Genomic DNA, 19,131 nt, shown 5'->3' on the forward strand with positions numbered 1-19,131 from the left:
AATTCCACTCCTTACTATTCCCCCTCCCAATTACTACACTAATGAAACAGCATAGTAAAATACTAGAGAATATGACAGGCCAAAGATCCAAAAAGGAATATAACTGCAGGCCTGACACAATATGGTTTGAAATCTGACATTGGGGGAGTTTCATAAAAAGAAATTGTTGAAAACTTAAAGACTGTTTAAAATTTGAAGTAGCTGTTTGCATCAAACCCCCTTCTATTTTCCCAGAACTTTATCTACAAATGAAGCACCACAGATATAAAATAACTTATACAGTACTAAAACTTTGTTTTCAATTCCAGTTGGATGGAAAAGTGCATTGTGTGTGTGTGTGTGCGCGCGCGCGCGTGCGCTATGTATCATGTCCCACCTTATGGTCCAAGGATCATACGGTAACAATTTTTAAATCTACGTACTTCAGATGGATTAAGTTATAGTATATGTCCAAAATCCAGGACCCAAAACTCATGTGGTTTGAAATTTGGCCAAAGTTGTGGTCACATGATCACCATTTCAAACGCCCTCAACTATTTCCTACAAAGACACCCTCAACTACTTCCTACAAAGAAAGTCAATGGCAAGAAGTCTGAAGTCACACCTGCTCCCAGTGTTGTTGTTGTTTTGCCCATTTATGGTCATTGTGTTTCTCTGCAAGGGTAAGGAAATATCTCTGAAACCATGACCTAATGGGTCACGTTATCTAATAATAATTACTTCACTTTATTATCTAAGTTTGAAATTAATTAGAAATATAATTTTATGGCAACTATTTTATGAATGCCCATGAGTTCACTAGAGTTCCTGCATCACCTCTGTAGATCTCAAGCTCAGTTAATAGACTTGGGTTCACACATTAGTAATGGATGGATCACTTTCCAGTGAATTCAGTCATATTCAGAGGAAAACAACTGACTAGCGAGTAATTGAAACATGTGTGGTTCTTCACTTTGTGCGTGTTAGCATCACATTTGTAGACATGAATCCCATAAATGGAATGAGCTCTCGTTACTTGTCCCAGTTTCTGCCAACCTAGCAGTTTGAAAGCATGTAAAAATGCAAGTAGAAAAAATAGGAACCACCTTTGGTGGGAAGATAACAGCGTTCTGTGCGCCTTCAGTGTTTAGTCATGCTGGCCACATGACCACGGAGACGTCTTCGGACAGTGCTGGCTCTTCAGCTTTGAAATGGAGATGAGCACTGCCCCCTAAAGTTGGGAATGACTAGCACATATGTGCGAGGGGAACCTTTACCTTATTCCATAAACTAGATGTCAGTCTTTAGACAATGAGCTGTACCAGTAGAGATTGTGCCCTCCCTTGTCCCAACCACAAATGAGAATGACAACAATGAAACCCTCTTCTCCCAAACTTGGAAAGAGAAAGAAAGATAATTAAAAGAAATTTTATTAGGGCAATTTAACTTTATTTTTTTTTTCATACAGCTATAGCAGTAATAATAAAATAAGCATAAAAACAAATTGCAGCCCAGGACAGAGTACATAAGTTGGAGCAACTACCAAGCAAATTTAAGTCTGTGATTACATAATAGTAAAAACCAAGCACACCTGTCCTTTCAGCAGATGAAAGTTATAGGGTTGCAAGGAAGTGCAACATGTACTAATTCATCAATATGAATTATGAGACAGAATAGATCCAATCATTGGTTCCCTCCCCCCTCACTTTGGCTTCATGTAGTACATGGTTTGTCAAGTGCTTTAGGTTAAAAATGGTAAATTTGAAAGGGTGGTTTTTTTTTTCACCTGCTAAAAGAACCGGATCACTACAGCAATAAAAATAATTACGTAACAACTACAGCTATGATGGTTTTGTTTTGGTTTGCCTGTTGACATTTTCAAACTTCTTTAGTGTGCATGTGAAAGTCAATATCACTTTCCCTGTGTATGTGTGTGTTTGCGCTAGTGTGTGAATAATAAAACTACTGAAATTTTTCAGAAACTGGTTTGAATAGAATATATATTTTATATCTATTTATATTTTCTTTTTCTCTCTCTCTCTCTCTCCTTGATACTTGAAACATGCAGTAGTTGTTTTGAGTAATGTAAGACATATTAGATCCATGATTTACCTTTAATGGTTGGAAGTACCTGTTTTTCTGAAATTTCATTTTTAAAAAAATAATTTTTATTTTTCTTGTCTCATCAGAAATTATCTTCAGGCAGATTTAGACCAGTGCAGCTTTTGTTAGTCATGAGAAGGATGGCCAATCTTTCCAGCTGAAAGAATCCTGGCAAACTAGAAGCTGTTCACATAAAGCAAAGCCACTTTTTCAAAGGGGTATGGAGTGCTAATTCTGTGCCACTTTTTTGCAAGCAATTTTGTTCAGCCTGTCATTTTTATAAGCCTTAACAAAACTCCTTGTATTTATAGACATTTTTATTCAAAATAAGATCTTACTATTATACAGGTTTCTCTCTTTATTTTTTTTATTTGACTATATACAGAAGTGCAAAAGGTCAACCTTCTCTCTATACTTTCCCACATGCTAAATTGCAGCATAATCATCCCTCAAGAGTATGCACAAGCACTCACACTTATTATAATTCTTGTTATACGTAAACTTTTTGAGTATTTGGATTATCAACAAAAAAGTCCCTTGATCTACTGATTATGCAGCTTATTTATAAGAAGGCCTGATATTCAGGGATTTCAAAAAATATTTAAACAATATTTTAACATTTGAAATGGATACAGTAGAAAATAAATTTTATTCTAATATCTAAGAACTAGATTTTTTCTTTTATAATTAATTACAAACAAAATAAATCATCAAAATATTACTCAGTTGTCTGCCAGGATCATTTCAATAGCAACAACTTAACTTCTTACTTAACAATGATTATATAAGATATCCATATAAAAGATCTTTGTTCTTTTAATGAAAACTAGACAAGAACTAACAATGACTGATATTCTTACATTGTAATATTAAATCAGTAAAATATAAATCATTTAGTTAACAAGAATACGAATATTCATGACACTACATGTAAATTCAAAACTGCATATGCTATGAAGAAAAAATATTTTTAATTCTTTTTCATATTTTGAAAAAAATTCATCAGTAAAATCTAATAAAACAAAATTCTATAAACTTAAATGGCATTCATCTGGTAATAGAAAATGAAGATGATCTAATAAATGTACGAAATAAAAACTACCATTTTAACAAGGAAAAATAAGTCATATTCTCTAAATGTAAGTAAACTACAATAACATGTGAAGTCACCTATACTTTCTTAACACGATTGAAATTACATTGGTATGGGTTTTAACCCGTAATGTAATAATCTAAGGCTTTAATAGATGTACAGTACAATCAGTAAAATCAACACATCATTCTTTTTTTTTTTAACTAGAAAGCATCTCTCAAGCATAAAAACTTGCAAGTAAACTTGGAAGTATGGAGAATTCTAGAACCGAACCCTCACCTCTCCCATTCTACGCGACGCTACCAGAAACCTGGCCCCCACCTCGAGCTTTGCTTAACAGAGCAAAATATATCCTTTACTAACTGCAACATCCAAACCACACAAAGGATTTCCTTTGGATGAATCCATCTTAAAAACTTGAATGCACATCTATTTTTTGTTTCATTTTGTAAAGGCTTTCTAAGGCTATAAAGCAGTTAAATCTCAACAGAAGAAATCACATATAAAACTCACCCGATAGTTAACCCACCCAGCGCCTACTCTAATTAACATTTTCATTGATTGTTGATTATTTTGGTTTTCTTTTTAATCAGGCATCTGATGTCAGTGCTTTTCCCATGATTTAGAGTCACTATTTTTTTAAGTGTGTGACTTTGAAGTGATGCATTGGATCAGAAAAGCAAAACCCATCTCCTTCAACACATTTAGAGTCTCCTGGACTTTTGACAGAGGTTATAAAATTGAAGCAAAATAAAATTATTTAGACTTTTTCTAATATTGTCTCAGAAATGGCTCTTCCCTTTTTTAAAATATTGTTTGTTATACAGTATACTTTGCAAAACTATTACAACTACAATGGTTTATAATAATTTATAGCTTTATATATCCAGTATGTGTAGGAATGACCCATATATCTATTCTTGTTTTTGCTTTTAAAAAAATAAGAAAAACAAAAAAAATGTGCTGTCTATTTTTAACTGAGGTGGCCATTTCTGAGACAGCTTTGGTTTGAAACGGAAGGGTGCCCTTTGACTGATTACCTACTAGCAAAACAAGCAAAAATGTGGCTCTTAAAGTAACACTGAAGAAATAATACTCTACTTTGATTACAGTCTATGGCACTTCATGAAAATCTTTAACAACACGGTACTTAAAGCCATTGATGTGCTTTAAAAATATACACAGTTGTGGTTTTTTACTTGGCACATTCATCTCTGTCAGATACCTCTTTTACCACTTCTTACAATCTATTACATTTAAAAATATTACTCTTAAAACAAAAAAGGAAAAAATTATACTGTGCATGCACGGTCTCTTCTATAATGGCAATTTTAAATACAAGGTGCACCTTTTTGTTATTTGTAAACCTTGAGATAATAAACTTACTTTAAAAATTATATCTTGGTCTACAGACGTACCAATACATTATAGATCTATGGCTACATCACAGTCTGTCTTTTCAAAATGATGTACATGATTATGTAGGAAAAGAGTCTACCAATGCATACGTCAGCTGGGTATGCATTGCATACTTGTGTGCTAGAAAAGATGGACAATGCTGTAGTCTTTAGACTAACATTCTCCAACGTGATGCCCTTTAGCTTTCTTGGGTCTACAACTTCCAGGATGCAATCCAGATTTATAGATCAACGCAACTGGAGGGCACCAAGTTAGGGAAGGCTGCGTTAGACAATATGATCACCCCAGCACAAATATCTATTCAATGTACAAAGTATATAGGCAACAGTGTGCAGTGAATTTCCAAGTTGTCATTTCATCTTGTTAACATGCAATATGTGGATGTCTTACTGCTGAGGAAATTTGGGTGCTGTTATTTTACGGTATATACATTATGGCTAATGACCTGTCCTGATTCTTCACTCAACCACGCTGTCCTCTTCTCCGTCATATGATCTAGAAAAACAAGGAGACTTTTTTTTAAAAAAAATCTTAAACAAGTATTACATTAAAATATTAACAATTCAATCTAACAGAAATATTCAGTCAAAAGCCAATTATTTAAATAAACATATATTTAGAATCTCTTTGTGAAGACCACATCCCATTGAGAATACTGGGAAAGATAGAAGAAAGAGAAGAAGGCCATCAGCAAGATGGATAGACTCAATTAATGTAATCCGTTCTAATCTTGATTGCAGGAAAAACTATTTCAGCAATAGAGTAGTAAATGTGTGGAACACCCTACCTGATCCTGTTGTTAGTTCCTCTAATCCCTTATACCTTAAGCTGACCTTACGCATTTCTTAAGAGGTCCATAAGGGAGCATAAGCGCACCAGAGTGCCTACCTCCCTGTCCTATTGTCCCACTTATATATACTCTTTTTATGTCTTTATAACTATGTTTTGCTTATTTATATCCATTTATTTGTGCCATTTTCATGTGTTTTCATACTTGTTTCCTTGTACTTGTTGACAAATAAAATAAAATAAATAAATAAAATAAATATAGGGGAGAATATTGAAAGACCTGAAGGGTCAGGAGAACACAGATAATTCTAGAGAAGTCTTTTTATGTAGTTGCTAAACGTCAAGGCACATAATCAAATTAATTTAAAATAACCTTCTGAATAGGAAGGAGTTTATGATTATTTCCCCCAGATAAAACTAAATTGGCAGTGAAATATGAACTTTATATTATTTGTAGCTGCAACTGCAGCAGCATATGCGTAATGTTCTCATTACAAAACGAATGCCATTTCTTCATATTTTTCTATTAAAACGTAATGGGGTTAGGTGGCCCAATGGCCGACTATATACATGAATGACCCAACCACGGGTTATTATGGTATGTCCTTTATCCACATGTTAACATTTTATATCGAGTCTTTAAAAAAATCTTTCAGAGTGCTTATTCATGTACTCTGGATATTGGGCCAACTAATAATAAAAAATTTTAAAAAATAGGCATCACATGATAGCATGTTTTTCAGAACATAAAAGAGCCCTCCTGATCAGATCCTTCCTGCATTATAAGCAGGACATGAATAAAAAATCTATTTTGTGTTGCTGGCTAGCAAATATTATTGAGGATCACATGATTTTTGTAACCAGCAGGAATAAATAGCAAAAATCTCACTAGATTTGTCTAATGCTCTTTTTAGATTCTTCAATCAACACATACCATAGTGTTCTCCCTTCAGATTGCATGGACAATCAGGGATATATTTCCTTCATTTTGTATAAAACTGTCCATAAAAAAATGAGGGCTAAACTCATATGTAGATATATTTGTTTTGTCACTTGAATGCAGATGTATTGATGTTTGAGTAAGTGTATAAAACAATGTCAGGGAATATCAATTTAACCTCCTATATTTTCTGAAATATCAACTGTTAACATTAATTAGTTTCAAGTGTTTTTGTATCATTGAGCTCAATCTGAATCTTCTTTTATACAGAAAATATAAAAGACAAGTGTAATACAACAGGCAACCAATTTTACAGAAACAGAAAGGTACATACACAATCACTGACAATCATGTACAAGGACAATAGAATTCAAATCCTCTCAAATGTATCAAAGTACAGTAATATGCACTTAAGATACTTACTGTTTGATGATTAAGTGTCTACATCTGTGTAACATACTTGTGGCTAGTCAGATGTTCGGCAGATATTATGGGAATCTATTAAAATATAAACTTTAATTGATATAATATAATAGGACGTCAAATGAAAAACTGCAGAGTTCTGAATTATGTAATTTATGTTAACAGAAACCTAAGTAGCAATTTAAATGAGTACATTCAGTTAAGTAGGATATCAGCCATTATTGGCTGTTTAAAAGAAAGATACATTTACAGTTAAACATTCATGCAGTCCAGTCATTTCAAGCACCCTTTTTGTTGGCCTACACAGAGATTGTATGAACTAGGGTTGTTTTAATTTTCTGATTTTAACAATTGGCTACAGAAGCAAACAATCAGGCTGTGCATTTTTCATACTCATTGAAAAATTAAGATTATTATTATAATTATAACAGTAACTGATGTCATTGACTGTTTAAAAAAGAACTGAAATTCAAGTGATGGGCTCACAAGAATGCAGCACTGGGACCTTGAACTACATTGCTTTTTACAAATTTTTCTTACGGGATGGTTAGAAAATCTAAACACTTAGCTATTCATAAGAACATTTTCTGTTGTTGCATAAGTTATCCATTTAGTTTCTTCTTTTTGTTGTCTATGGATTTGAAATGTTTGTTCATGCGGTTTTACAATGAAAAGATTTGCAATATAATCCTCACACTCCACTGAAATTGGAGAAAGAATATCTACTGTTTATAACAGATTCCCCTCAAAATCAATCAAAGGGAATTAGCAAGGCAAAATGTTGCCTCCTGCACAAAGTACTTTCATAACAGATCCATTTAGTCAGCTCTCGATTATATACAACTACCAAATAAAGCAATTTTTATTGTTAAAAATGTTTGTTGGCAGTAGAGTGGGATGAAATTTAGAACTTCCATTATGGAGACTAATATAATTGATGCTACTCTTTAAGTGCTGTTACAGAAGGATTTTTCTTGATTGCTCTATAATTACTAAACATTTTTACTTTATTAATCTAATTGGTGGTTTAAGTTAATTCTAAAATTATCTCAACAACTTTTGGGCACAGTCTGATAAGAAGTATTATAATATTCACTCTAATCCCTGAATATAGAAATACATGTAAACCCTCAGTTGCTTAAGCGGATAATAGTTCACAAGCATTTGCATGAAAAAGTTAAATGTAAAACAGATAGGGTAAAAAAAACAGTACATTCATAAAAAGAGAGGCTCAGACCAGCTTCTACTACTTAGTTTACTTACTTACTGTTGGCTTCCATTACTAGAGCACAGAAGTTCCAAAAGTAAACAAACTCTTCTAAATCAGACCGATTTATTTTTCTACACAATCCCTAATATTCTTTAACTATATTCAATAGTAGCCTTTTCCAATTTGGCTCCAATATTGTCCAGATGCGCTGGGTGTTCCCCAGCAAGTAGAAGAATAGGAATCTCAAAAATATGACAGGTCCCAGATTGGGGAAGACTAATCTATGCATTTCCAAATTCTCTTTTTGCACATAAATGTGTCCCAAGTGTAATGAAGCTTCTCATACCATTGGTTTGCTACTGCAGCAGAAAGAGATGTTGGATCCAGCTGTCTAGAAGCTTCAAGAGTAGTGCTGTCAAAACATACCAAGGAGCTTCAGCACCAGTCAGTAAAGAGGAAGGGGCCCAAGTCTCAAGTACTTATGCATGCATGAACATTGCATTTGGTGGCATTGCATCATGTCAGCATTGCTCATGTATTATATACATATATTGCTTATATATGTATATACAAAGAATAGGTTACAAAACTTGACTATAGCGCATTATGAGGATCCAGAGAAATAGGCATGAAATGATCAAATTGTACAACAAAAACAAAACCTCCAGAATCTGTACAGGAGAAGCCTTCTAAAAATATAGAAAAAAATATTCACAATCAGCTACATCAAGAGATGGGGGAAAGAGAAAGAGGAATTTTTCTCCATCCTTTTCTCCCTTCCTCTATGAAAAATAACATGTCTGATGACTAAACTTTTCATTATTAATGCCTAATGAATAAATCCAGGCAGTGGTGGGATTCAAATAATTTAACAACTGGTTCTCTGCCCTAATGACCAGCTGGGTAGGCATCACTCAGTGGTCATGTGACAGTATGGGCGTCGCCAACTCAACATCATTCAAGTCGATGGGCATTTCGCCTTAGCTGTTACAATGTAATAAGGGTTAACCAGAGAGGCAGTTTCTAAAGCAGGGCAATAAAGATTAGACTAGAAACAACACCAGAATTTTTCCTTCCTGCCTTCCTTTACAGGATTAGCCTTGTAAAGTGGAAAAGAAACAAAATATTTTTCCAATAACTGGTTCTCCAAACTGCTTAGAAAATTAACAACTGGTTTTTCCGAATAGGTGCGAACTGACTGAATCCCACCATTGTAACCAGGACTCCTTGGTATACTATGTTAGTAACACTTTTCTCTGTTGTAAATTAAACATCAAATTGCTATACTATAAAGAAGATAGTACGTATGTTTTTAACTATTACTATTCAAAGATATGGCATATCTGAAATGTGCTTTTACCTTTACCGTTTGTTATTGGCATTATGTACAATCACCATTAATGTGAAAATGTGGTTATCGTGATCTGTCCATAATGGGAAATGGTTATCTTGACTTACCAAAAATAGAAAGTGGATATATCTACAGTTGTCTTTATATATGAAAACATGACAATCTGATGGTTGCTCTCCATCAGTTGTTTAGCCATCAAGACAAAACTGTGATTCTTTGACACTCACTATTTGGGTGCTTGGCACGTGGCTTGTATTGACATCTGGCTGTGTCTTGAGGTCATGTGATCACTATTTGCAACTTTTGCTGATTTCCAGAAAAAAAAACGCTCAAAGGGAAAGCTGAATTCACTTAACAACTGCTATAAAAAATTGTGTATATAGGATTCAATTGGACTTGTGACCACAAAGACTTGTGATGGAAATTCCAGCTCCAGTTGTGGCTGTAAGTCGAGGACTATTTATATCCAATTAATCAGTTCCCCAAATTCCTGCTCAGTGTGGATGTTCCAGAACATCTTATGGTGCCAGATTGTGGCAACAAACTTAGAGAATCAGCTGTAAGCTATCCTGTGACATAAGCAAAAATGTGTAATAAGATCATAACAGGCAATCTGGCCAAGTTGGGTTGCTGTTGGGCATACTTTTACTTGCTTGTGGATTATCTTTCCTATTTTCCAGCAGAATTCTGAAAATACTACTGAAATACAACTGCCAGCAGCTGTAGCCAGCATGAAAATGATTGGGGTGCTGGGCATTAGGTCAACAGTAGGATGATTAGAGATTCTTACTCATTCAGATATTGATTTCTTGTACTTGGTGTTCTTCATAAAGTAGAATATCATTTTAGCTCCCCAAGTTCAACAATTTTGTATATTAACTTTAATGCTCTGGAAGCTTACAATGGAAGAGTTGTAACTTTGAGACCTGGCCTACTAAGTCAATAGCAACATTCAGATTTCCAAAACTTAATTTCCATATTTCCTTAGCTTTCAAGTTTAGTTCAACAACTCTATCATCACCACCCAGCATTTATGCAATCTCGATAACAGCATGTCGGAAGAGTGTTCTCAATATTTATTTACTTTCTTGACATGTGTTTCTCTGAAGACCTCAGCCAAGCCAGGGCCTTTCTCCTTTGGCCATCATTTTGCAGAAAATAATACTGGCCTACTTTAAAGAGTTAGCATTTGTAGCTTACGTATACAGCATAAATGAACTTAGAACATCCTGTGGTACTTTGTGCTATATCAAGCTTGTTTTACTGTTGGCTCTAGAACAGAATTCTCAAGTTCCTCCAAAACTTGCCACTGAAATATAATTTTAGTGCAAAATAAAGTGTATATACATAATGGATACATGCATATGTGTATGACTATGTATGCATGTAAATGTGTGTGTATATAGCTATTTAAATTAAATCGCTATTAAATTAAACCAAATTTAGTTGTTTTTTTTTTTGGCTGTGTCAATTTTTTTGTCCTGGTCTGCCTACTCTTTGAGTTTTCCCTAGTTTTCTATTCCTAGATTTGATGTTGCCTTGGTTTGCAAAAAGTTTACATTCTACATAGGAAAAAAGTGATTGTGATCTTATATCTTCATTTTTTTTTTCTATACATCGGTTCTTGTAACAGTAAACGTGGACATGGGGGACAAAGGCAAATGATTCATCATATGTTGATCAATTCAGGAAAGTCTTATTGGAGAGTGGGGACAGAAGCCCAATTAAGCTATGCTGCAGATCTAAAGAGAATGTGTAGGCCAACAAGAAGTATAAACCAATAAACAAAACAACCAAAACAAAACAAAACAAAAACCACAACCAAAAAACCAAAAATAATAAAAGAAATCCCCATGCTCCTTAAAAGCACCGATTCTGAGTTATGTTTAAGAAACAAAGCTGTAAATTAGCAAACCTGGTTGGCTGTGGCAGTTGCAGCGAAGGGGACGCTTGTGGCAGATGTTGTTGCTGCAGACACAGTGGCGGGCGTAGCGCCGTGCACCATGGGAACTTTTGGAAGGAAAACCATATAAGCAAACATACAGAAGAGTGTAGCAGTATGGGAAACCATGGCAAGAGGTGGTAAAATGGTCAAGTATGGTATTTATATCAGCAGAATAGCCATGGGGCGAGATACCGCCACCAGCGAAAAGGACATGCAACCACAGCGCAAAGCGGGGCAACATTCCAGAGAGCGGGGTGGGGACAAAGATAAAAGACAAAAGGAAAGGAGAAAAGGGAAGGGAAAAATGCTTATTACCACTGAATTACCAAAGTCAATACAATAAAGTTTAACTATTTCATTTTAGACCCAAGAAACTACAAATAGGACTCTCATTAATAGTTTGAAAATCTTAGGATAACCATATTCCCAATCCTCCCATTTTAACTTCTGATATTATTAGGATATGCTGAAATAAAACTCTAAGTCTGCATTTCTTGCATAAAATGTGTAACTGGCCTTTTCTGTTTTAAACACAAAATAATTTTATAAAACACTGGAACTCAAAGTCCAGTCAAAATCCACCAGAACTGATAAAAGGGACAGGGAAAATGGGGCATAGAACAACTTGATAATGGTAGGAAGTAAATGGCTTCTAGGTAAATTGTGTCAATTAAATAAAGCAAATGCATTTAATTGACAAGTGTTAGTGCAAGGGAAGAAAAATGATTTTGCACAGTAACTCTAAGTTAAAACCTAGCAGTGGATTTTGAAAGTCTGTGAGCTGCTAAACAGGTTTAAGATAATCAAGAAACAAAGCTGGCACCTACCAACACTTGTAGCGGGTGTCATGCACAATATTGAGCCTGCCCATCATGCATTGCAACAGGAAGGTGGATTTGCAAAGGGAAAAGAATTAAAACAACCCATCACACGTGTAATTAGGAAAATCTCATTTGAACAAAGAAGGAAAAATTGGTTATTATGGGAAAACAGTGGCATGTAACCAATAGCACAATCAAATCAAACAGCAAGGTGGTGGTAATTAGAACTAGACTTACATGAGCAGGGCAAGGAGAAAGCAGACTGAACTGTGTGTTGGTATTTTGATTAAAACAAACTACTAAGTTAAAAGTAGGTTCTAATAACATAAGGAGAGGCTTCAGTTGTCCAATTTTGACCTTTACTATATATTGTTTTATATTAAGTTTGATTTACAGGTGCTTTTTATATGTTAATTCATGACTAACGTGAATGCAGGAAGAAGCAACACTGTGCTAGTGCTACAATAAGCTTTGCTTTCTAACTGGCAGATGTTTAAGCTTCAGGAGGCTGGGTAAATCTAGATATATTGCTGTTACTGTGTTTGAAGGGTGCTTAATACATAACATTAAACCATAACTTAGCATTATGTGAATGAATGTCCGGCTCTGATTTGCAGGGTGCCTCAAGGGCTTGGTGTTTTCACTCTTCCTGTGTAATATCTAAATGAGACAGTTCAAGGACGCACATACTTAATATGTTAATGGTAAGAGTTGTGTATCTTGTTTCCTAAACAACTAACAGCTATCAAGATCTTGTTCCCAGTGCCTCAGAATTGTTTGGGTCTGGATAAAAAGGAATAGTCTCAGATTTAACTCTAGAAAGATTAAGTGATTATGCGGGAAGAAGGTTTCTCCTTCCAATTCTAGGGAACTTTTTACCTCTGACCCTGAATGGGGTTGTAATGGCCCATTTGAGGCTGGAATACTATCTGGAAATTTCCTGAACTCCCAGGTCCTGCTGATCAGCCATGGCCAGAAAGGTAATTGCATGCAACATGTTCAATGTGTGTGTCAAGCTTAAGAGGTCTTCTTTTGTAATGCTATGCATGAAAGACCTTGGGAGAATGGGTCAGTAAGTGCTACTAAGGGAACACTCAGGTAAGAGACAGCAGCTGGATAGTGAGTAGGGCAAGAGGCTCAGAAGAGACCTTTCCTTGTTTCTCAGGCTGTAAATGAGATTTGTACTTTCAGACTTTCAAAATTCTGTTAATGTAGCTTCATAATAGAGTAAAATAAGCTCATCTGGTTGTATTTCCATTTTGGGCTACCTATTAAAGCTGACATCAATTTTCCTTAGGTCATTCATGGCTTCACTATCTCTCAGGTCATCTCTACTGTAACATTTTCCAGATGTTGCTCTTGAAGACCACTCAGAAGCTGTATTTGGTCCACAATGAAGCAGTTTGTTATTCCCATGCATTATCCTCGCTATGTGAACTGCAACATTTTCCAGCTGGCTTCTGAGAGAAAATTAAAGTGCTGATTGCCTTTAATGGTCTAGGGAAAGCAATGCAGGATTGTATGGCTCCTACAGCTTTGGACCATCCTGTGTGTTCTGCTTTGCTTTGAGTCCCATCGGCTAAGTGATGGCATCTAACAGGACTCAGGAAGAAGGCTTCATCTGTCACCGTCTATTATTCAGAAGAGCATCCCCATGGAGATTAATATGGCTGCCACCTTCCCTGCTTCATGGACTTTAAAAAACTGTTGTTCTTATTCCTCCAGGCTTTGGGTCAGAGTGCTTGGACAGGGCTCTTTGATTTGTGGGCAATGAGGTAATTGTTATAATGTCTTTTAACAATGGTTTGTTCTTGTGAAGCTACCCAGAATCATTTTGGAGATACATAGTCTAGAAATTCATAAATCAATAAGTAACATAGTTGGATTGTGCTTCACTTGGAAATTAACTATTTAGTATATTTAAATGACTCCTACTATTACAAGGAAATATCTGATCAAAGCATTAGTTACTTCCCCCCCCCCATTCTGATTGTTCCCAGATATATTAGGATTTAATTCCCAAAATTTTCAGAGCAATAGTGGCTCAGAATTGTTCATGTTGTACTCTTAACACATCTGGAAGCAGTCATATTAAAAAAAAAATTCCTGAAAATAAAATCAATTAGATAAAATGCTATTTATTTTTTGTAGATTCCCTCCAATCCGTCTAGGATTCTTATACACATAAGAAAATTCAGTGAAATAGATATTAAAAATTATGGTTGTGATGACTATTTGAACATTGTCAACTGATATAACCTTTCCTACTTATCTAACATTTAAGTGTTGCTAGACTAAATTGAATCATGATATTCAAAGTGGAAATTAAATTATTTTTTAAAATTAAAATAAGATGCATTAATTAATTAAATTCTTGGGACAGAGGTGTAACTGTTTTTTTTGTTACTGCTACTTTTGTTATTGTTATTATTATTCATAATCCATAATCTAATTATGGTACCCAGGCAGGAATATAATGATATTTTAGTTGACTATCATGTTCAAACTACAAAACTAACATATTTTCAGTTTTAAATTTCAGCTATCCTCCTTCTTCATGTCTGAAACCAACACACACTTTTGCATAGAATGTTTAGCAAATGAACATAAGGTAGCAATGAAAATCTGTTGTGCTTTAACTTGCAGGAATGAAACAGATATTTGTGTAGGACCCCTTTGTTGATTAGTCACTGAAAAATGAAAGGCCATCACTACAATGTTTACCCTGATTTCAAAAGATGTAAAACTAATTTATTATTCCAAACCTTATCTTGCATTTTAGTTGAAGACAAAAGTTTGAATAATAGCCAGTAAAGAAAAATAAATAATAACATAACAATATTTCACGACTAAATATTTTTCTAGCACAATTCAGCATATGGAAAATATTATTCTCCCTGCGCTATTCATGTTAAACTCACTTGAGCAAAGGGGTCTTACATCAGTTAAATATATATGTATATATAAAACAACATAAGAGGTGTAAAATGAAGGATTAGAGAGGAGAGAAAAAGATTTCAAATGCTGTTTTGAAACATGATTGCACACTTCAGAGATGCAGATTTTCAGATTATGCTGAAAAGCACCCAACACCTTGCTTCCAAGAGAACATATGCAGAATTTGCAGTTTAGCAGCAAGATTGTCTCTTTGGGCATCCATGGATGTTGCCCTTCCCATGCCTTCTTTTTATCATACTTAACAATGAAAAGCCTCAGACCTTGAACCTAGCTAACCCATGGGAAATTATTCTAGTGACCTCATTTGGGTCTTTTTCAAAGGATATGGGAAATGCCACGTACCTGGTGGGAGGAAGGCTGTATGCTGTTGCAACTGCATGTTTGCAAGAGCTTGCTGGTATTGGAAAATACCAGCATTAAAGACTGCAGTGGCACCATTGGTTTTTTCAAGCGCAGGCCTCTTTGGTAATGGGGGGAGTACAGCTTGAGGAATCCCCTATTGATAGATGAGGATAACATAGCCCAGTTAAGAAGAAAGAGAAGGAAGGTAGGAAAGAAGGAAAAGAGGAATAAAAATGAGAAAAAGAAAGGAAGGAAGGAAGGAAGGAGAGAAAGAAAGAAATAGAAAAAGCAAGAAAGAAAGTGAAAGAATAAAAATGAGAAAGAGAAAGAAATGGGAGAAAAAGAAATAGAAAGAAAAAAGCAAGGAAGAAAGAGAAAGAATAAAATGAGAAAGAGACACAAAGAAAGAAATAAGAGAAAGAAGAAGAAAAAAGAATAAAAGTGAGAAAGAAAAAGAAAGAAAGAAATAGGGAAAAAGAAAGAAAAATAAAGAAAGAAAGAAAGAAAGAAGAAAGAATAGGGAAAAAAGAAGGAAAGAATAGGGAAAAAGAAAGAGAAAGAAATAAAGAGAAAGAAAGAAGAATAGGGAAAAGAAAAGGAGAGAGAGAGAAAGAGAAAAAGAAAGAATAGGGGAAAAGAAAGAGAAAGAAGGAAAGAGAGAGAAAGAAAGAAGGTGGAGTATGGAGAGAGAGAAAGAGAGAGAGAAGAAATAGAACAGTCAGTATAAAATACAGCAATTGAGCACCACCATCTTTTTTTTTTCTATTTACATCCTTGAGCAAGCAAGCAGCAGAGCAGACTTTACAATTCAAAGGAAGAGCAAGGCCGAAGCTTTGCAAGGAAGTTTTATTACTGCCCTTTCAATATGGCACTGTAAGTGCTCAGGAACAGTAAACTACCACTTTTTTCACTATAAAAAAAAGGTTCAGGTTTTAGTAAAGAAGCAGGAATACCAGGGAGGGGGGGAAAAAGCTGCACTGCTAGCTCCATGAGGATTAATAAGTAAAAGCCATGTTAAAGAGAAATTTTATAGAGTGAATGAAACAAAGATTAATATAATATTAAACTTTACTCCCATATCCCCAAAGTCTGTCTACGCATGCAAAAACAAAACAAAACAAAAGTGCCAAGTCATGCTGGCACTTGCATTACAAATGTTAAATCTACGTAAGAATATTGTTAAGCCATGCCAACCAAACAGATACAAATATATAGATCATATATATTTTACACATTTTTTTTTAAAAAAATCCTTTAAAAAAAAACACCCATCTTCCTTGATTTAAAAATGTCTACAAGGTGATTAAACTGAATGCAGAATCCTCAATCTTCAGGATGGGATGGCAAATAAACCTTCTTTCCATCACCTTCCCCACAAATGCAACAAGGAAGCCACACTCAGTTTTAATTTGAGCTCACATTACTTTACACAGGAAATAAGGAAAAAATATATATTTAAGAATTAAATTTTAAAAAAATTAATTTGTATCTACAGTAAAGCTACATGCCAAGCTAAAAGGTGAAAGGTCATAGTACCAGGTCAAAGGTTGCCTCGAGGGGTCGCTTCAGTGATTTGACAGCCGACTGAGTCTTAATTAGCAGGCAGCGAGCACATGATGGCAATGGGCCAGTGGGGTTCAAGCGCATTAACATAAACAGCAAGCAGAGGTGCATCATGGGGGCAGCAGTGCATTTTGGGTAGGTGAGAAAAAAACAAATAAAAAACAAATCATCGGAATGCCATATACAACGAATAACAAGACTAAGCATGCACAATAAAGGCACTATTGAGTTGTTATTGTGAGGATATACCTCTAGGTAGTTAAGTACAAACAAGGTACTCTAATGGGGAAGGGGAGGTTGAAAGAAGGAGTAAGAGTGAGGAAGGGCCTACTTTCTGTATTTTTGGGCTAATCTTCATAAACACAGAAAAAGGTCTCTCTCCAGTTGTCCCTTTCTGCATTGCCAATATTGCACCGCAATGTTTCATGGGAATATTTAATGGTCAAATCATATAATTCAAATCATATAATTATGTAAAAAGAAATATAGGATCAATGTTAAAATAAAGGCAGTTTCTTCAAGCTGGGCGTGAGTTCTGGTTACATCATGGATATATCCATATTACTTGCCTCACAAGAATTTAGAAGTAGGCCTTCTCCTCAGATATTTTTTCAACTTCAGCCTATAATTTCTTAGCAATGTGTCATCCAAATACAACCCCAGTTGGCGTTTTCTATCAGCCAAAGCTGGCTAAGAGCTAGAAACTAGGAACTCTCACTTAACGTTAACCATCATTTAAAGCAAGAGTGTCAAACTCACAGCCCGCGAGCCCGATGCATCACACTCTGGCCACGTCCACCCCAGGTTTAGTGAAGGGGGGAAAAGTTGTGATATGTCACGTGACAACAACGTAACACCGCAAATTTGACACCCCTGATCTAAAGAATAAAAGTAGACCCAGTTAAACAGGGTTTTCTTTTATCCCCTATCAGAAAACACAGTTTAGACAACTGGTTCATTGTCTAATTTCTCCCAGTGATGTGATTGTGCTGATCCATGTCACAATCAAAATTCCAGTAATAATATTACAATAATTATAGTATTATAATAGTATAATAGTATAATAATTATTATTATTTATGATAGCTGAATTCAGAGCACAATACACATTATTTTATTCATTATTTTATAGTCACATTGATAGAAATGCCTGTTCTTCAATACTTCAATAAATTATTTGCCCCATTGCACCTCATTCAAGTATATTTATTAAAGTTATTGCACATAATACAGAGTAGTAATCCATTTTCCACTTTCTAAAATTTCCTTTCTTTTCTCATTGTACTTTCAAGAAGTTTCAGAATTCCTTTAGAAATTCTTCTCTAGGTATTTTTGACTTTGCTTTACTATTGCGAGGTGGTGAGAAAGTACCATTTGCCTTTCTTTTAAATATTTTTACAATGGTCTAAAGTCTCCAAGGCTCAGGTTTCTTGGGTCTGAAAATGCCTCAGGAACGACTTCTGTCATGTCTGTCTTTGGGATTTTGCAGAAAGGTGAGATGGCAGGTAAACTGTACATTGCCAACATATGACTGCACTGAAAGGCAGATATTCACACATATTCCATGGTCACCTCAAAACTAAGTAAGTGCAAGAACGCCCCATGTGAGAATTCTACCAACATTTTCTTTCCCAATGAAGGAAAATGAAATTCTTTGCCTTTAAGCTGAGACTGTTAAACGTGGAAGAAAATATTTGCACAAATAAGCTTAGATATTTTTGTCAGGATATATTCAAATGCATGCTTAGTGTTCAATTTCAATAAGCTAGATCACTAATACTGTTTCCTCCCGTATGAAACGAGAGTGAAGTTGTTGTGTGGTATGTGTAAGTATTGGACACAGAAAAGACAAGAGAATCCCTGAAAGATGTTTGTAAACTTTAGCTAGATTCAGAATCATTAAACACTTAGCGTTGCTGCTAACTAAATTCAATCTAAGCTATTTTCTAAGCAAACTCATTTGTTTATTAAATTTGTTCGCTGAAAGTCTCATCTCAAGGTGACTCTGTGCAAATGAATGCACAAAATGAATTCTAGGACGGGGAAAATCCTTTCCAAGGAAAACAGAAGGATAAGTAAGACCGTATATGATCAATTATACAAAAATTTTCGTCTCTTTGATGACATAAGTCTTTTGCAGATGGAAATGGAGCACAAAAAATGACAGATCATGGGATCTACTGAGGAATGCATCA

General features: G+C 35.0%; 1 protein-coding gene across 18 annotated transcripts in view; it reads right to left on the reverse strand.

Moving 5' to 3' along the window:
• Nucleotides 1–1,406: 1,406 nt before the first annotated feature.
• MBNL1 (muscleblind like splicing regulator 1) overlaps nt 1,407–19,131 on the reverse strand; it is a 170,510-nt gene continuing 152,785 nt past the window's right edge. For 6 of the 18 annotated variants that reach the window (XM_087725355.1, XM_087725359.1, XM_087725360.1 and 3 more), the window contains 6 exons: nt 16,910–16,963; nt 15,374–15,527; nt 12,080–12,115; nt 11,223–11,317; nt 6,747–6,821; nt 1,407–5,089 (listed from right to left, as the gene is read on the reverse strand). In XM_087725355.1, coding sequence (XP_087581481.1) covers nt 6,765–6,821; nt 11,223–11,317; nt 12,080–12,115; nt 15,374–15,527; nt 16,910–16,963 — 396 coding nt within the window. In that variant the 3' untranslated portion in view covers nt 1,407–5,089; nt 6,747–6,764. The remainder of the gene's footprint in view (nt 5,090–6,746; nt 6,822–11,222; nt 11,318–12,079; nt 12,116–15,373; nt 15,528–16,909; nt 16,964–19,131) is intronic. The other 12 variants (XM_087725358.1, XM_087725368.1, XM_087725357.1 and 9 more) reach the window with 6 other exon arrangements.

Source organism: Thamnophis sirtalis, unplaced genomic scaffold, assembly GCF_051295495.1.
Source record: "Thamnophis sirtalis isolate CommonGarterSnake01/CBP01778 unplaced genomic scaffold, rThaSir2_p1.2 scaffold_11, whole genome shotgun sequence".
Classification (NCBI taxonomy): Eukaryota; Metazoa; Chordata; class Lepidosauria; order Squamata; family Natricidae; genus Thamnophis; species Thamnophis sirtalis.